Genomic DNA, 19054 nt, shown 5'->3' on the forward strand with positions numbered 1-19054 from the left:
AAACCTGCGGGCTGGGACGTGATCTCCGTCGTCGGATGACGTGTCAACGTCGCGCTCCCCTCGTTACCATTCGGGGAAAACACAGGACACGGCGCCATTTACACGCACCACCGGTGAGAATAATTTAATCGGCCGATGTCAGTTGACATTAAATGACGACCAACCAGGTGAACGGTAACGATACCATGTAGTGATCAGATCTCGATAGTCGGAGTCACTGCCAGTTTGGCCGGATCCTTATCGTTCACGTCCATATCCATTCTCCTTTCCCAATTATTTTATCCATATTAACAAATATGAAAAATTTGCGGTGCTGTAGCATGAGACAACTATATATACACCATCCCGTCCCCGTCTAAAGCTTCATTCCAATCCATTTCCCCTTTCTTCCACATACGTTTCGTCTCCTCAACTTCGAAACGAGAGAGAGAAAAAGAGATGTTGGCCATATATCACAAGTCGTTGGCTCACCCGCCTCAGGAGCTCAACAGCCCGGGCGGCGGCCGGCGTGCCCCCAAGAACCCAGAGCAGATTCTCCAGGAGTTCCACTCCCTCCACCCCGACAACTCCTTCTCCGCCACCTTCAGCGTCGGCGCCGCCCTCGCCTGCGTCCCCTCCCACTCCCACTACTCCCCCAAGCAAAGGCACGACTTTGATCCAGTCCCATAAACTCTTAACTACATATCGAGCTAGCGTCACAATCATAGGATTCCCTAATCTAATCTTAGGACTCAAATCTATCTATCTCCTTTGGGATCCATGCAGGTTGTTCTGTAGCCTTGATGACATACACTGTATGTTCTTTGGGGGCCTCGACAACTTGTGCTCTTTGATCAGGCAGTATGGACTGAGCAAGAACACGAACGAGGCGCTGCTGGTGATCGAGGCCTACCGGACGCTGCGCGACCGCGGGCCCTACCCGGCCGACCAGGTCCTCAAGGACCTTGGTGGCTCCTTCGCCTTCGTGCTCTATGATAACAAGGCCGGCACCGTCTTCGCGGCTCTGGTACGAGTTTATAATATATTTATTCCTTGGCTTATATATTCCAGTTTTTCTTATCTTCGTGCTTGGTTGGTACTTGGTTCGTTGATGAGAAGTTGTTATTCTTGTTGTTTGGAATTGGTTCCGCGTGCAGAGCGCCGATGGGAAGATACCGCTGTACTGGGGCATAGCGTCGGATGGATCGGTCGTGATTTGCGATGATGTGGGGGTAATAAAAGGGGGTTGCGGCAAATCATACGCTCCTTTCCCTACTGGTATGTTCTCTTAATCTTTTCTTAAGCTTTTGCATGTGTTTGTCCTCCAATTAATTAATTTAAGGTGGTTTTTATATGCAAGTATGGTTCAATATAGAGCCTACGCAGGGAAGGAAGAAGAAATTAAAGCCAAACCAACCTTGAATCGTTACCATATACATCGAATATGTTATTACTAGATAGAGATTTATGCTCTGTCTGTTTGCAGCATAGTTTTGTTTGATTAATTTGAATGGGAGGAATAAGTTTGCGTCCAAAACAGAGGAATAAAGCTGAGTACGTAAGTCTGAATAGTTTTATTCGGATTGAAGAGGGTAAAGTATTTACAATGTACTCTCAAAAGAATTTAACAAACTGGGTTGCACAAATTGGTAATGTGGCTTAGATTTTATTATTTTATTATTTTTTGGTGATCAAAGGCAATTCTATGAGAGTTTCCTTGAATTTGCTCGTATTGCATACAGGGTGCATGTTCCATAGCGAGGGAGGTCTGAAGAGCTTCGAGTATCCGATGAACAAGCTGAGGCCAATGCCGAGGGTGGACAGCGAGGGGGTGATGTGCGGTGCCAACTTCAAGGTCGACATCTACTCCAGGATTAACAGCATGCCGCGAGTCGGCAGCTCCACCAACTGGACCTTCTGGGATGAATCAGTTCTATAGCTCCCTGCTCTTTCTTGGCCACATCCTAGTCTCCCTCTCTATCATGTGCTTTGCTTTCAGTCTCATCTCCTCGTCTTCTTCTTCGTTCAAATGGGTTTCGAGTTGCTTTAGGCGATGTACCATGCTGGTGGTGGGCTGTTGCCCATGAATGAATAAAGGTGTTTAGATGTCTCACTGTATACGTAGCGTCCATCTTTGTACATAAACGTACTGAAAGGCCTCGTTGTCTAACTGTATACGTAGTGTCCGCTTATTCTTGATGTGATTGATGGCTTTGCGTGTTAATGTGGCTACGCTTGATCGACGGCATTAACGCATGTGGGCACGTATGCCTCATAAAATTCCGGGTTTTTGTGCTTTGCGGTGATTCATGAAAAGCTTTTTTTTTTTTGGATACATAATTCGTGAAAGATTTTATTATCCAATTTATTTTTAGTGGTCCGTAAAGAACCAGGTTGCTAAGGATATAGAAAGTATTTTGCATTATTTTTCAAATAAAAAGATAAAGATACGAAGATCCGCGTGGATATATGTTTATTTTTACATTACCAATTTATTGAACAAATTTTAAATATTTATATAAAATTAAAAAATTTAAATAATACGTTTAGATTGGTTTTTGTAGATGAGGTCCTAAATTATTATATTTTTTTTTATAGGAGAAACTGGTGCAATTAATTTGACCAAAAAGTTGGCATATGATACTGAAGAAGAAAGGAAAACTTTAGTTGGGCAAATCTTTTTGGACTGAACTGGATGAGGATAACTAAGAGGTTGTTTCCTATCTATCTTAGAGCTTAGAAGCCCAGTATCGACCAAACAAAAGCTCCATCTCTCTAGAAAGCAGCATGACATATATGTGGGCTCTTCTTTCTGATTCATTATTCACGTCTTATTCTCTTCTGTTGTTCTTCAAAAGACATTTGTTCTGTTCTTCCTTTGTGTGCGGATTAGTACTTTTCAAACCTTCACATCGTGTTTTGGCAACAAAAGCTGCTATCAATGTTCCCCACAAGCACTTGATGCTGGTGGGCTGGCGTTCGAAGAGTTCTGCTACATCACACCAAATATGGTTACCCACACCATCCTAATCCAGCATGCCAAGGATAGGTGAGGTCTGTAGGAATTGCTGGCTCTTTTGGGGGATAAATTTCCTATTTTCCTTCTACACACACACATATATATATATAGAACAGAGATCTTGGGTTGACTTCGTTCTTCGTGCATAGATTCCTGTCGATGATATTTCTAATAAATAACAAAAAATTCATTCGATTTATGAGTGATGCTTCTTTTCATAAATAACAATTAGAAATGGTCATTCAACAATACGTACTGAAGGATTTTTTTGTTAATTTTAATTCCTTTGCAAGTGAGTATATTTTTGGACTACAAGTGAAGTGATGATCCATGGCAAACATTAGATATCAGAAAGAAAGAAGTTGAAGTGGACTTGGATCTGAATCAAACTTGAGCCAATGCCACTTGTCCACGGATTGATACAGATGCTGACCCTGGATCCATGTTCTAACACAATAGGGCTGGATTGGGTCAAATAGAAATAGCACTGATGGATCTTTAGAAAAATATCTCAAAATTTGACCTCTAGCCCACTAAACTTGGGACACGAACCTTATTTAACAAAGATTTATCCAACTTGCCTAAATCATAAACTTGGAATAATTTAGATTACAGATGAATCAATCTAAAAGAAATGCCCTCGACTCTCCACAGCTATGTACGTCAAGTCTGGTACGAAAAGGGCATGGATTTGATAAAGTTGATAGCTATACGGAGGCCAGCACCTGCTATCGTTTTTACTATAACCTGTCACTAATTTTCCTTTTTTGTTGCTTTTGTATTCACAGACTGAATTGTTACTGGATGAAAAGTTTCGTTCTTGTCCATATGGATTGCAGAGTTGTTGCCTCATTGTTATTATATTACAAATGATCATATAACTGTTTCGATAGCAGGTAACAAATATGATAACAATGCTAGAACTGTCCCAAAAGTGTGTTAAGTGCAAACATGTCTATTATGTAGTTTGCTAAGTATTCACCATCAGGTTCGTACAGAGACAATTCTTGGATGCATTCTAGGATATTGTAATCGGTTCTTTTGAACAATATTACCTGATATTTGAACAATAATTTTGATACATTTACCATAATAATGCAAGAAAGTTAAAAATTGAAATGCTAGTTCCACGAATGCATAAATAGAATGACAAAATGTCATCCTGAGACTGTGTTGCTTTGCAACAGAATGTTGTTTCTTTCTGGCCAATGCTATCCATGCAATGGTTGGCACTCAAGTGGAAAGTGATTGTTGTGGACAGGCCGTAGGAGGACTCTTTTAATAGTCCCACATCGGATAACTCTAGTGTGTACATGTGCTTAAGTGGGATACGAGTATGCATTCTCTCACGAGGTGCCTTTTGCCTTCCGGACGAAAGATAAAATCGTGACTTCGGATGCACGTGGATGCACGTGCGCCATGATGGCGACGTCTCTGACGAGAGCGGACAATACTTCGTGAGATCCGAAGTGGAGCCTCCGACGATCCTTAACACGTGCCCACAATAGGGATCATGAATCACGTGTGCTCCCATGCACACTTAGGACATGGATAGATTGCACTACTGCCATACGTGTGATGCACCGTGGGGAATTCACGCTTCACAAAATGCCATTTTTTATGGTCAGAATAAATATATTCAAAAACAGCTATTAATTTTGATAATTAAAATTATCAGAAGATGGATGGCCATCAAACAGTATGCATGATGCATGACATGGCACACGTTCGTGGGTTGTCTTATTAGATGGCCGCATGGCACTGAAATCATACTATAAACGTGTGAGGAGCCGTTGGACAATTACACGTTTAGAAACCACGACCGTTATTCAAAACAACGGTGCAAACTCCAAAAAAAAAGTTTTGAAAGAAAACTTGCAGCGATGGCGACAACGCCGTTCCTTGCCCAACGCACTCACCCGTTTTCAAACCGAAGCCAACTAATTATATAATCCCGCCTTCTCCCTCCTCTCCATCCCTTCACAGCAATGCGAAGAAAAGCTCCATTTATAAATTAGAATACCTTTAAGGCCCTTTCGATCTCCCTCTCGTACCCATCGACCAAAGAGAAAGGAGGAGGAGGAGGAAATGGCGGCGAACATCGGAATGATGGACTCAGCCTACTTCGTCGGCCGGAATGAAATTGTCTTGTGGATCAATTCCACCCTCCAACTCAATCTCGCTAAAGTCGAAGAGGTTTTTGGATTGAATTCTTTCTTTTTCTTCTTCTTCTTTTTCTTCCCCTTTATTTATTATATGTTGATTTTGGTTGTCATCTTCTTGTGATAAAATTGTTCTGATTTTCTGTTACTGGTTGTTGGATTGATGGATTAAAGGCGGCACTGGGGGCGGTGCAATGCCAACTGATGGATGCCGTGCACCCGGGGATCGTGCCGATGCACAAGGTGAACTTTGATGCCAGGAACGAGTATGAGATGATCCAGAACTACAAGGTCCTTCAGGACGTCTTCAACAAGCTTAACATCACCAAGGTCTCTCCACTTCTCCTTTATGATTTTTATTTTCTTTATTTCAATTCAGTCATGGTGTTTATGTTTAAACATTAAACTGGGAATTGGATGGATAAAATAAGGATGGTTATTGATGTGCATTATGATTTGGTATGAATGTTTACATTGGCTCCATTGAATGAGAATTTCTTCTAGAGTTTTGCTTCTTGGATCCTGCATGCATAGCGCTCATTGGGTTGGTTTTGTTTCATGTAGATGTAGTTCATTTACTTCTAGTATTTTTTTTTATACTTGTGAAATGTGAACCTACAAAAACTAGGGCTATTTTCCCTGTTTGTGGACCATTACATGCATGCAGAGTTCTTATAGCCAATCAAAACATAGCATTTTATTTTAATTATGGGAACACCCTGTCCCACAATATTGTAATGCATGAAGACTTATTTCACTTAATTTGATTGTTAAGGTCTGCAAAAAATAAAGGAGAGGGGGTTATAGAGTGTCAAAAGTTTGAATTCTCAGTGACAGCAGTGCTCATTTCTTTTTAAATCGTTCCTATTTCTAGCATATTGAAGTGAACAAGCTTGTGAAAGGACGGCCACTTGATAATTTGGAATTCATGCAGTGGATGAAGCGATATTGTGATTCTATTAATGGTGGCATCATCAACAAGTAATTCCTGCCCTGTTCTCTGTTTTTCTTCAGTCTATTCATTTCCATGTCTATTAATGTCCATCCTTGGTGGGTTACAAGATGTGCTTGTGCATAAAGCTGCTAAAATGTTAATAATTTATTTTTTTCGACCTATTATAACGACCAAATGTTTAGTTTTTCTAATGAAAATTTTAGAACATCCTCTCCAATATTTCATACAGAAAATGCCACAATAAAATTTGAATCTTTGTCGACCAAATTGCTGCTGGAGATTGCTTGCTGAAAACTATAAACTTTTACTTCCAAGCTATTTTCTGTTGAAAACTAATGTTTGCAGGAAGCATATGTTGGCCAACTTGTAAGAGACAGGGAGTTAAAAACGATTGACATTTTTTATCTTCATTTCCCACATTGAAAAAGCCATGTCACGTGGACACAATTCTTTTTTTTGGAATTTTGGGGTGCCAAGCTTTCTCAGACGCTTGAGATGTTGGGCATGTCTCTGCATGGCACCACAACAAATGGTATTCCATTTGTATTGTCTTGATTATTTTAGCTGGAAATTTCCATAATTTGGCAGCACATTTTGATATGTCAGGTCAAAGAACATCTCATCCAGAGCCGGTCCCGAAATTTTTTAGACCCGAGGTCAAATAAAAAAAATGAGACATTCTATTAAAATTTAACATACTTTAAACATTAATTATCACTGAAAAATTAATTTATGTACAGTAATTTTCTATAGATATATTCATTAAGCAGTATGTAAAATTTATCATTAACTTATTTAATTATTTTTTTTGTTATAATATTATAGAAAATTATTTTTGCATCCCATTGGAACATCAATACAGGACTTGGGGCCTGAGACGGTCGTCCAGTTCGACCTGCTCCAGGGCCGGCCGTGATCTCATTATAATGGATAATACTTAAGTTCTCAGATTTGATGGCTGTTTCTTCTTTTTCTTTAATGTTATTGTAAAATAGGTTTGTAATTTTTTCGATAGGATTGTAATTTGGTCAAGTCAATCTAATCATTGGCATATCTTCACAAGTGTTGGGGGATACCCACCGACCGACCGTCTGTCGGAGGGCCCGACCGTCTCGCAGCCCGACCGACCGACTATCGGAGGGCCCGACCTGGCAGCCCGGCCGACTAACCGACGACCCGACGGACGGCTCTGCCTGGCCGATCATAAGTCGGGCGACAGGCCGACGGACGCCATCAGCGGCTAACTGCGGCCATTCCACGGTCCATTCCCGACCGACTAAACCCAGAGGTCCGTTAGCCGACCCACATGAAGCTCGCCGACCGACGGAGGAGTCCGACGCCACTCTGCTGGCCACCGACCCTGGGTCGGCCGACTCCACCAACCGCCGTACGGCCGCCAGACGTTGTCAGCTCTGACACGGACATGCGGCACGGTCACCTAGGGGCGTTGTCCCGCCGAGAACCGGGTCAACCCTGGTGATTAGACGGCTACACGGCGACGTGACATTTTCACGGCGGCTCTGACAGCCTACAGTGAGTTGACGGTTCCTCACTTGTCCGCGCCATTAATGATGGCGCCATACCGTGCTCCACTATATATACCGGGGAAGGCAACAGTGCAAGGGATCGATCCGCCCGTCTCTCCCACATACGCAGGCTCCCCCCTCTCTCTCTCTCTCTCTCTCCCTCTCAGAGCTCTCTGTCTGCATTTCACTGTTGCCCAGTCACCTCTCTGACTTGACCGTCGGAGGGTCCCCACCGGGGCCGCCTCCGGTCAGTGCGGACTTCCTTTTGCAGGTGCACGCTTCCCGGCGATCGGGCGACGAGGCGATTGGCCGCAACAGATTGGCGCGCCAGGTAGGGGACAGCATGACAAAGACAAGAGCTCAACGATCGAGAATCACTGGGTCGGCAAGGCGTTCTTCCCGCCGGGAAGAAGCCTCCCCGCCCCCACCGGCGGCGGAGCTTAGCTCTCCGCACCCCGCAGTAACCACGGAGGCCCAGATTGCGGCCATCGTGCGGCAGATGACCGTGCTGACCGACGCAGTCAAAAGCCTCCAGCAACAACCGGCGGCCCGACCTATGCCTTCCAGGAGCAGCCGCCGACGGTCGCGCCGACCCCTGCCGCCTCCAGGCGAGCACTCCCAACAGCGCTCCCACGGGGAGGAGGAGGGTCGACCTCGGTGCGACGACCGACGGTCCCAGCGGCCCTCTCCTTCCCCGTTGGAACGGACGAGGAAGGAAAAGCGGCCGCGCACACCGTCGGCCTCTCCTTCAGAGTCTTCCGGAGGCTCCACTCCTGGGGTCTCCCAGCATCGACGAGCGGACGACTACGAGCGACGGTTCGAGGAGATCGACCGCCGACTCGCCCAATTGCAGATGGACGGCCAGAAGTCTTCGAATGACGTCGACTTCCAGACCGCCCAACCTCTCTCCCGACTGGTCCTCGACGAGCCGATTCCCAGTCGGTTCAAGATGCCGCACGTAGAGCCCTACGACGGCTCCACCGACCCGGTCGACCACCTCGAGAGCTATAAAGCTCTCATGACAATTCAAGGGGCAACCGACGCTCTTTTTTGCATCGGTTTCCCCGCCACACTTCGCAAGGCTGCCAGGGCTTGGTACTCCGGTCTTCGATCGAGCAGTATCCATTCCTTCGCGCAGCTCGAGCACTCGTTCGTGGCCCATTTCAGCACCAGCCGAAAGCCGCCGCAAACGTCGGATAGCCTTTTCTCCCTCAAGCAGGGGGAAAACGAGACGCTCCGACACTTCGTGGCGCGATTCAACGCTGCCACGCTCGAGGTCCGGGACCTCAACGAAGACATGGCGGTTTCAGCCATGAAGAGGGGCCTGAGGTCGTCCCGATTTACCTATTCTCTGGACAAGACCCTCCCCCGAACATACGCCGAGCTATTGGAGCGCGCATACAAGTATATGCGCGCGGACGAAGGAGCGTCCGACCGACGCTTGGTCGAGCCCAGGGGTCCGAAGGAGAAACGAAGAAAAGGTCGGGAGCCCGCCGAACCAAGCCGGCCCCCGACCGGTAGTCGGGTTTCTCCACTCCGACAGATCCAAAAATCACCCCGCCGACAGACTCCAAGGTCGGTGCGTCCCAGGTATGACTCCTACACTCCTCTCTCCGCTCCCCGTGCGCAGATCTTGATGGAGATCGAGGGGAAGGAATACCTGCGACGGCCTCCGCCTCTGAAGGCAAAGGGCCTCGACCATCGGAAGTACTGCCGGTTCCATCGGAGCCACGGCCACGACACCGAGCGATGCATCCAGTTGAAGGACGAGATCGAAAATCTCATCCGCCGAGGGTATCTCGGCAAGTTTCGAAAGGGTCCGCCGACCCGACCGACTGCCGATCGATGCCCCCAGCCGACTGAAGAGGCACCGACTAACCAGCCGACGGCCGGAGTCATCAACATGATTTCCAAGCGGCTGGGATCGGGGACGTCTACAGGGGGGGAGCCGACCAAAAAGCCACGACCGAACGACGTAATTACCTTCGCGGAAGACGACGTTCGGGGCATCCAGACTCCCCACGACGATGCTGTTGTTGTGTCGGCGACAATAGCCAATTACGATGTAAAACGAATTTTTGTTGATAATGGAAGTTCGACAAATGTTTTGTTTTACTCGACCTTCTCCCGAATGCGACTACCGACGGATCGACTTAGTGGGGTCTCCACGCCCTTGATCGGCTTTGCCGGAGACACCGTCACGACAGAAGGAGAAATCACCCTGCCCGTGACGGTCGGTACCGAACCACGGCAAAGCACGGTCTCCCTCATCTTCGCGGTCGTCCAAGTCCCTTCGGCCTACAATGCCATACTCGGGCGACCCGGACTGAACGCTCTCAGGGCGATCGTCTCGACGTACCATCTCCTTGTTCGATTCCCGACCAGAAACGGAGTCGGGGAGATGCGCGGAGATCAACAGCTCGCCCGACGATGCTTTCAAATCTCCGCCCAAAGCAACGAGACAAAGGATCCCCTGACAATCGACAAACTGGATCAACGGGAGGAGGAAGAGCGGGGTTCGCCGGCCGAGCAGCTCGAGGCGATCCCGATAGGAGAAAATCCCGACAGAAAAGTTTGGGTCGGGTCTCAATTGCCCGACGCCGAACGCCACCGACTGGCGGAGCTCCTGACGGCCAACGCCGACATATTCGCATGGTCGGCAGCTGACATGTCGGGCATCCCTCCGGAAACAATGACTCACCGACTCAACATCGATCCGACGATGAAACCGGTGAGGCAGAAGAAAAGGTCCTTCGCCCCAGAAAGGCAGAAGGCCATCGACGAGGAAGTGGACAAGCTGCTCGAAGCGGGCTTCATTCGCGAATCCACGTATCCCGATTGGCTCGCCAATGTCGTCATGGTCAAGAAAGCCAACGGGAAGTGGAGGATCTGTATCGACTACACCGACCTCAACCGAGCATGCCCGAAGGATAGCTTTCCACTCCCAAAGATCGACCAGCTGGTGGATGCGACGTCCGGATTTCGACTGCTCAGCTTCATGGACGCCTTCGCCGGGTACAATCAGATCCGGATGGCGCCTGAAGACGAGGAGCACACCGCGTTCGTGACCCCCAAGGGCCTCTACTGCTACAGGGTGATGCCCTTCGGATTGAAGAACGCCGGTGCCACCTACCAGCGACTCGTCAATAAGGTCTTCAAAGACCAGATCGGCCGCAACATGGAAGTGTATGTGGACGACATGCTGGTGAAGAGCACGCAGATCCCGGACCATGTTCAGGATCTCGAGGAGACCTTCCGCACCCTTCGACGACACCGAATGAAGCTCAATCCGACCAAATGCGCCTTCGGGGTAACCTCGGGGAAGTTCCTCGGATTCCTCGTTTCTCGGAGAGGGATCGAGGCCAACCCTGAGAAGATAGAGGCGATCCTCGCCATGCGTCATCCAAACACCAAGAAGGAGGTCCAACAACTGAACGGGAGAATCGTCGCTCTTAGCCGATTCATTTCCCGATCAGCTGAAAGGTGCCTCCCGTTCTTCAAAACCTTGCGCCAGACGAATGGTTTTTCTTGGTCGGATGAGTGCGAACAGGCCTTTGAAGACCTGAAGAGGTACTTGGCTTCCCCGCCGCTGCTCGTAAAGCCGCAGATCGGGGAGACCTTGTATCTCTACTTGGCTACATCTTCTGAGGCGATCAGTTCGGTGCTCGTTCGGGAAAACGAATGCCGAACCCATCAGCCCATCTACTACATCAGCAAAGTGCTCCACGGCGCCGAAGCCAGATACTCGGAGACGGAAAAGATGGTCTTCGCCCTGACCGTCTCCGCGCAACGGCTCCGCCCATACTTCCAGGCCCACGCCATCGTGGTACTCACCAACCAGCCCCTGAGGGCCGTACTGCGCCGACCCGACACATCCGGACGACTCGCTAAGTGGGCAATGAAGCTCAGCGAGTTCGACATTCAGTACCGACCGAGGCCTGCCTTGAAGGCTCAGGTCTTGGCCGACTTCATCGCCGAATGCCCAACGACCGACAAAAGGTCGGGAGCGGAAGGCCCGGGACGAGATTCGGTCTCTGAGCGGGACCCGATCTCCACCTGGGTACTTCACATCGACGGAGCCTCCAACGCTCAGGGAAGCGGGGCCGGGCTCCTGCTCACGAACTCGGACGGGGTAGTCACCGAATACGCCCTCCGGTTCGACTTCAAGGCCTCCAACAATCAAGCCGAATACGAGGCACTCCTCGCGGGCTTGAGGATGGCGAAGGAATTGGGCGTCGACAGCCTCCGGGCATTCTCCGACTCTCAGCTGATCGTGGGGCAGGTCAAGGGCGACTTCGAGGCGCGAGATCCGACCATGATCCAGTATCTTCAGAAGGTAAAGGATCTCGTGGCCCGCCTCGGGTATTTCGAGATCTCCCACATCCCCAGGACGGAGAACGCTCGTGCCGATGCTCTCTCCAGATTGGCAACGTCGGCCTATGATTCTTTGGGTCGGACGTTTGTCGAAAACCTCCAACAGCCGAGCATTGATCGGGTCGAAGAAGTGCAGCAGCTAACGTCCGAACCAAGTTGGATGGACCCGATCGTCCGGTACTTGTCCGACGGGACCAGTCCCAAAGATCCCGCGGAGGCCAAGCGACTCCGATGGTCGGCGTCACAATATGTGATCATGGACGGCCGACTCTACAAGAGGTCGTTCTCCCTCCCTCTGCTCAGGTGTTTGGGACCGACCGACGCCGACTACGCTCTCCGAGAGGTTCACGAAGGAATTTGTGGGAATCACTTGGGGGGCAAGTCCTTAGCGTTCAAGGTCTTGCGACGGGGCTACTACTGGCCGACCATGCGAAAGGATGCGGCAGAGTTGGTCCGAAGGTGCGAGCCATGCCAGAAGTATGCCAATATTCAGCGCCAACCGGCCAGCCAAATCGCTCCCCTTGTCGCTCCGTGGCCCTTCGCTCAGTGGGGAGTCGATATTCTCGGCCCCTTCCCACCGGCGTCGGGCCAAAGGAAGTTCATCGTTGTCGCCATCGACTACTTCACGAAGTGGGTCGAGGCTGAGCCCTTGGCGCAGATCACCGAGCGGAAGATGGAGGACTTCGTCCAAAAGTCCATCATCTTCAGGTTCGGATTGCCGCACACCATCATCACCGACAACGGGCGGCAATTCGACAACCAAGACTTCAAGGACTTCTGCGCCAGGTTCCACATCCGTCATCGACTAACTTCAGTCGGGCACCCACAGTCCAATGGCGAGGTCGAGGTGACGAACCGAACCTTGCTCCATGGACTCAAGACCCGACTGAACGAAGCCAAAGGTCTCTGGGTCGACGAGCTGGGCTCCGTCCTATGGGCTTACCGAACGACCCCCCGTATCCCGACCGGGGAGTCGCCATTCAGTTTGGCCTACGGGACAGAAGCTATGATCCCGCTCGAGATTGGCCTGCCATCTTCAAGGGTCGAGCAGTACCGCGAGCCGGACAACTCCGAAAGCCGGAGGGCCGACCTAGACCTCCTCCCCGAACTGCGAGATGAAGCTCAAATCCGAATGGCCTCATACCGACAGAGGGTCGCCCGGTACTACAACGCCAAGGTCAGACCAAAGCTCTTTAAACCTGGCGACCTAGTCTTGAGGAAGGCGGAGGTGTCGAAGCCCTTGGATCAAGGGAAGATGGCTCCCAACTGGGAAGGACCCTACAAGGTTGCTGACACCTTCGGGCCGAGAGCCTATCGACTGGAAACCCTTGAGGGAAAAACCATTCCCCGGACTTGGAACGCCGACAACTTGAAGCTGTATTACCAGTGAATTCTGTAATTCAATCATCGGAATACAAGTTCAGTTTGAAAAATCGGAGTTCTAACTCTTCGACTACTGATCGGCGCTCAGCCCCGACGCATCGACGCGGACCTGGAACCGACGACACATCGGCCCCTTACTCGGACCGATGCATCTACGATGACGGGAGTTTGTACTCCTTCTACGGTCGAATTTTCGGGCAGAATCCATCGGCCGACTGATCGATCGGGCCCCGACCGAAGAAAGGCTAAAAGCCCACGCGGCTGTTGCCGTGACATTCCGACCGGGCTACGGCCGGTCGAGGGATATTCGGCTTACCACCGTCTATCACATGACACGACCTGCGGCCGGCTGAACGACACTCGGTTCGCCACCGTCTGTCGAAGGACATGAGAACCCGACGCAAGTGCTTGGGGATCCGACACTGCGCCGGTCGATGTTCGAGTGAACGCATCTACGGAAGTCCGACTACCGAACCTTACCAGGTTCGATCGGATCCCGACTTAACAGATGCGCCCGAATAGCGACTACAATTATTGAAAACCGACCTAAAGTCGGGACACAAGCTACTTCGGAGCTGTGCAAGCCGGTTGAGTCCTACCGACTTACCCGAGTTGGCGACTTCTCTAAGTTGGCGACTAGGGTTCGACATTACAGCGATAAGAAACATTACAAACAAGAAGCAAAAGAGAATACAATTTCATTCATTGATCAAAAGAAATTACAAAGTCGGGCCGAAGCCGATTACATGTGTTTTCAAAAAGAAACAAAAGGAAGACAGTCGGCTGGACCGATCATTCGTCCTGGATAATCTCTTCGACCGACGGAGGATCGGGAAGAATCGGCGTCTCGACCATAAGCGGCGCTGGGTCGGCGGCGGAAGGATGTCCTTCAGTCGGCAAGGGACCTCCGGTCGGCTCCTGCTCCGGGACGGCTTCCTCCGTTGGGATGATGTCTCCCGACTGATGGTCGGCCTCCTCTTCGGTTCCGTCCTCTTCGGCGAGTAGCGGCGCGACTCGGCTGACGTCCACCTCCGGGTACAAGGCATGGACGGCATCCCGACCATCTTCGAACCCGACCCGGTAGGAGGCGAAGCCCGATTCGAGCATCTCCTCCTTGAACCGGTCGGAGGCCCGGAAGTCCTCAACCGCACGATCGGCCGACTCCCTCGCCGACCGTGCCTCGTCCTCAACGTGGGCCAGCTCCTCCTTCGCCAACTCCGCCTCGGCCCTGGCAATTTCGGCGTCGATTTGGGCGATGGACAAGTCCTCTTCGGTTTCCGCGAGCTTCCCCAGGCTGACCCGAAGTTGCTCGCGTTCCCCTTGGAGTTCGGAGGTGGCACTGTCCCGTTCGCGTCGAAGACGACGCCCGACCCGGCCTTTGTGCTTGGCCTCCTTCTTGGCCGACTTCAGTTCGGCCATAAGCCGGGAGACCTCGTCCGTCAACTTGGCCTCCCGGTCGACCGACTCCTGTAGCTGGTCGACTAGCATCGTTCTTTCGGCCTCGGCCGCCGCCGACCTTTCCTTGAAGGCTGCCCGAACGTCGCCGAACCTTCGGTATCCGGCCTCCAACTCGGACATGGTGAAGATCAGCTGCCGACGGAAAAAAGCTCTGTCAGAATTATGTGGCAAGCAAAAATTTTTAAGGGAAAAGGGGACGCGAAGCTTACCTCCACCATCGACGGGTAGAACCGCGACAGCATCTCGGTCACCTGCCGAGATCGCAACGACTGAACGTCGGTAGGGAGGAGGATCCCCTGGCACAACCTCCTCGCAAGGTTGTGATCGGCCAAGGCCGATGCACCCTCGGGGTAGTATGCGCTTTGGGGCATTGATCTCTCCTCCTCCGAGGGCTCCATCGGGGCTTTCCCCCGATCAGCTGCCCCGACCGACGGGGCTGGCAGCGATGGGACGCTGGAGTTCGACCCGGCGCCCCCCGTTGCGCCAGCGGACGCCTCCGGACGATGTTCGGCTTCCCGAACGACATCCGGCTCCACCCGCGGCGGCGAAACCGCCGACACTCCTTCGGCCACTTCCTCGGTCGGCCTCTCCTCGGCTCGGACGGTCGGAGCCGCGAGGGCTATAATCGGCTCCGACCTCTCGGTCGCCGACGCTTCCACGGTTGGCGGGACTGGGGCTGGTCTCTTGGAAGGGCGCGAAGGGCCTGCCCCCGACGCTGGCCTCTTCCTCGCGGCGGCAAACTGACGAATTTCGGCGTCGGTCGGCCTCATCCTCGGCGGTGTCCCTGCAAAACCGACCACTGTTAAAGGCCGGACCGGAACTACCCTAAAGCCGAACAAAAAAAAAAAGCTGAGGAATCGGGCGATACCTATTCGGGGGACCAGACTCAGGCCGGCATCATAGAGAGCTTGTTCGGTAACAAGCTCCCTCTGCTTCGGGACCAACATGTCTTTGAGTCGGTGGAAGTCCTCCCGGTCGTCCACGTCGACCCGACTGTTGTCGTTGGCCTCAGTTCGGGGTACACCCCAGCGAGAAGGAAAGCCCCAAGAGGAGGAAGAGGAAACAAAGAAAAACTGGTTCTTCCATCCATGAATGGACGATGGAAGACCGGTTATGAAGGCAAGACCCTTCCGGGGGTTGAAGAGCCACCACCCTCGGGCCTTAGGGTGGGGTCGGAGCACGAAGAAGGCCCGGAAGAGGGAAACGCGGGGGTTGGTCGGCAAGAGCTGACACAACAGCGCGAAAGAAATGATTAGCCGGACAGAGTTCGGCGCCAGTTGCGCCGGACAGAGTCCGTAGTAATCGAGCAGATTCCGGATGAACTCCGGAATCGGAAGTCGAAGACCCGCACGAAGGTCCTCAACGTACAGCCCCAGGTCGCCGGGTGGAGGGTTGTTGACCCGACCGCCGGCCCCTGGAGCATAGAGCCGAAACTGCTCCGGGATGCGATAGTGCTCCCGAAGCTGATCGACGTTCGGCCCCGAAAGCGAGGAGGCCTCATCTTCCGGAGCCGATCGGGTGTCGTCGGTCGGGTTCCCCGACCGAGCTCCCTGAGTCGGTTTCCTGGTCATTGTGCAGGAACCGAAAGAAAGGAAAGGAGGGAAGAAAGCAAGAAGGGGAAGGAGGACCACGAACCCGATGGACCCTCCGGAAGTAGAGAAGAGCTCTGCCCGCGACGACCGAAAAATCGCCCGGACAGAGTTTCCCCAGCAAATGGCAAATGTGGGTCAGGGTCCGGGAGGCCCTATATATATAGGGCCGACCGACGGCCGAGATGCTCCCGCGCCGACCAAGGTCCCCCAGATGCGCGACGCGTGGCGCCCGCCGGTTGGCTAAGGATTCGGCGCGCTTCGCCCCGGGACGCCCGCACCGCCTGCATTAAATGCCGGAGCGGGCGCCGGCCAACCACCTTGACACGCGGCGCGCGGGGGTTGGCTCCGCCGTCGGCCGCCCGCGTCGGTCCGCGTTCCCGATGGGACGCCTCATCCACGATCGGCGCCGAATATCCGATCGACTGATGCGGTATCGTCCGGCACCCGATCTTCTGGCACCGACGTGACGGCTGACAACGACAAGACGTGGCGTCTGACACCTGACGCCGGCGCGACTTCCGGCATCGACTAGACGTTCGGATCACTGGGATTCGTGAGATGTCTGACAACGGATCAGCCGGTGGTACGGTCGGATCTGCACATGCGACAAATCCACTCCCAGTCGTCCGGCCTTGCTACCCGAATGAAGGCATCGACCAGCTCTCCACCCGACTTGGGAGTGGAGGGGGGCAACTATTGGGGGATACCCACCGACCGACCGACCGTCTGTCTGTCGGAGGGCCCGACCGTCTCGCAGCCCGACCGACCGACTATCGGAGGGCCCGACCTGGCAGCCCGGCCGACTAACCGACGACCCGACGGACGGCTCTGCCTGGCCGATCATAAGTCGGGCGACAGGCCGACGGACGCCATCAGCGGCTAACTGCGGCCATTCCACGGTCCATTCCCGACCGACTAAACCCAGAGGTCCGTTAGCCGACCCACATGAAGCTCGCCGACCGACGGAGGAGTCCGACGCCACTCTGCTGGCCACCGACCCTGGGTCGGCCGACTCCACCAACCGCCGTACGGCCGCCAGACGTTGTCAGCTCTGACACGGACATGCGGCACGGTCACCTAGGGGCGTTGTCCCGCCGAGAACCGGGTCAACCCTGGTGATTAGACGGCTACACGGCGACGTGACATTTTCACGGCGGCTCTGACAGCCTACAGTGAGTTGACGGTTCCTCACTTGTCCGCGCCATTAATGATGGCGCCATACCGTGCTCCACTATATATACCGGGGAAGGCAACAGTGCAAGGGATCGATCCGCCCGTCTCTCCCACATACGCAGGCTCCCCCCTCTCTCTCTCTCTCTCTCCCTCTCAGAGCTCTCTGTCTGCATTTCACTGTTGCCCAGTCACCTCTCTGACTTGACCGTCGGAGGGTCCCCACCGGGGCCGCCTCCGGTCAGTGCGGACTTCCTTTTGCAGGTGCACGCTTTCCGACGATCGGGCGACGAGGCGATTGGCCGCAACAACAAGCATGTGCGCATGGTTTTCCTCTCTCTCTCTTTTGTGTGTGTGTGTGTGTTTGTAGTCATGTGAGCTTTCTTTTGTTATTACTTGCTGATGTTTTCAAGACTTTGCTTGCTCAACTTTTTTTTTCCTTCTAGTTATAATCCCTTGGAGAGAAGAGAGGCTTGTAAAGGAGGAAGAGAAGCTAACAGAAGAGCAGCATTTGTGCATGCTTCATCCAAGTCTTCTTCTACTGTTTCCAAAACACAATCCCAATCTCCTCAAAACACTCGGAAGAATGACACTGTTGCTGGAAATGCTTCACCGAAGATCACAAAACCTGCTTCCTCCAGAGGAAGACAAGCTTATGATGAGCAGGTAACTTCAAAGCAACGCTACAAATTTATTTTTCCATGATAGGGTAATTAAAGCCTAACAAATCTGTAGCAGATGCAGATGACTGAGTTGAAGCTTTTGGTTGATAGCCTCGAGAAGGAAAGGGACTTCTACTTTGCCAAATTGAGAGAGATTGAGATTTTGTGCCGGGGTCCTGAAATGGAGCGTCTACAAGTATGGAGCAACATCCTCTCCAAGTTTTGTACCATGCATTTCTTTCTCAGTTTTCAGTAATCATTAGACTAAAGAAGTAATCAATTATATTGCAAGACAGAAAGTCCTTAAGAAGATGCTTGCGTGGTTCTGTGCATACCTTCATTGCTGCATAAGCTTGCAGGGCATTTTCCAAAAGCTTGACTTATCGTTAACTTGCATTATTCACTGTAATTTTTGCAGATTGTTGGTGCAATTCAGAAGATACTATATGCCACAGATGATGATCCTTGTGTGGTGGAAGATGCACACAGGCTATCACAACAGGTGCCACTGAGTCCTGTTGACAAGGCATCACAGTAGAGACCAATGAAACAAAGGAAAAGGACATCTTGACTTGTGAGGTTGAAGTGGCATCCAATTCGGCATTGCCTTTCAGAAATCTCAGATGTTCATCAAAGTGGTTCCCCATACCACCTGGTGCTAACCGGTTCATCTTTCTCATTGTACTGTTCTTTAGCCTTAGGAGCTCACAATACGATGTTAATTAGTATCTTTTTTCTTTTTTTTTTAAACTTCTTTTAATCTTTGACAAGTCT

The 19054-nt window shown here is 51.5% G+C and overlaps 2 protein-coding genes across 2 annotated transcripts; both read left to right on the top strand.

Moving 5' to 3' along the window:
• The first annotated feature begins 351 nt into the window (after window positions 1-351).
• Window positions 352-2178, top strand: LOC105055497 (stem-specific protein TSJT1). The gene is made up of 4 exons (XM_010937340.4): window positions 352-644; window positions 766-1006; window positions 1137-1257; window positions 1722-2178. Exons 1-4 carry the CDS (start codon window positions 439-441, stop codon window positions 1916-1918), a joined length of 765 nt encoding a protein of 254 aa, XP_010935642.1. The 5' UTR covers window positions 352-438; the 3' UTR covers window positions 1919-2178.
• Window positions 2179-4824: 2646 nt separating this feature from the next.
• Window positions 4825-19054, top strand: LOC105055496 (microtubule-associated protein RP/EB family member 1C). The gene is made up of 6 exons (XM_010937339.4): window positions 4825-5194; window positions 5335-5490; window positions 6035-6141; window positions 18065-18284; window positions 18357-18476; window positions 18699-19054. Exons 1-6 carry the CDS (start codon window positions 5087-5089, stop codon window positions 18816-18818), a joined length of 831 nt encoding a protein of 276 aa, XP_010935641.1. The 5' UTR covers window positions 4825-5086; the 3' UTR covers window positions 18819-19054.

Source organism: Elaeis guineensis, chromosome 12, assembly GCF_000442705.2.
Source record: "Elaeis guineensis isolate ETL-2024a chromosome 12, EG11, whole genome shotgun sequence".
Taxonomy (NCBI): domain Eukaryota; kingdom Viridiplantae; phylum Streptophyta; class Magnoliopsida; order Arecales; family Arecaceae; genus Elaeis; species Elaeis guineensis.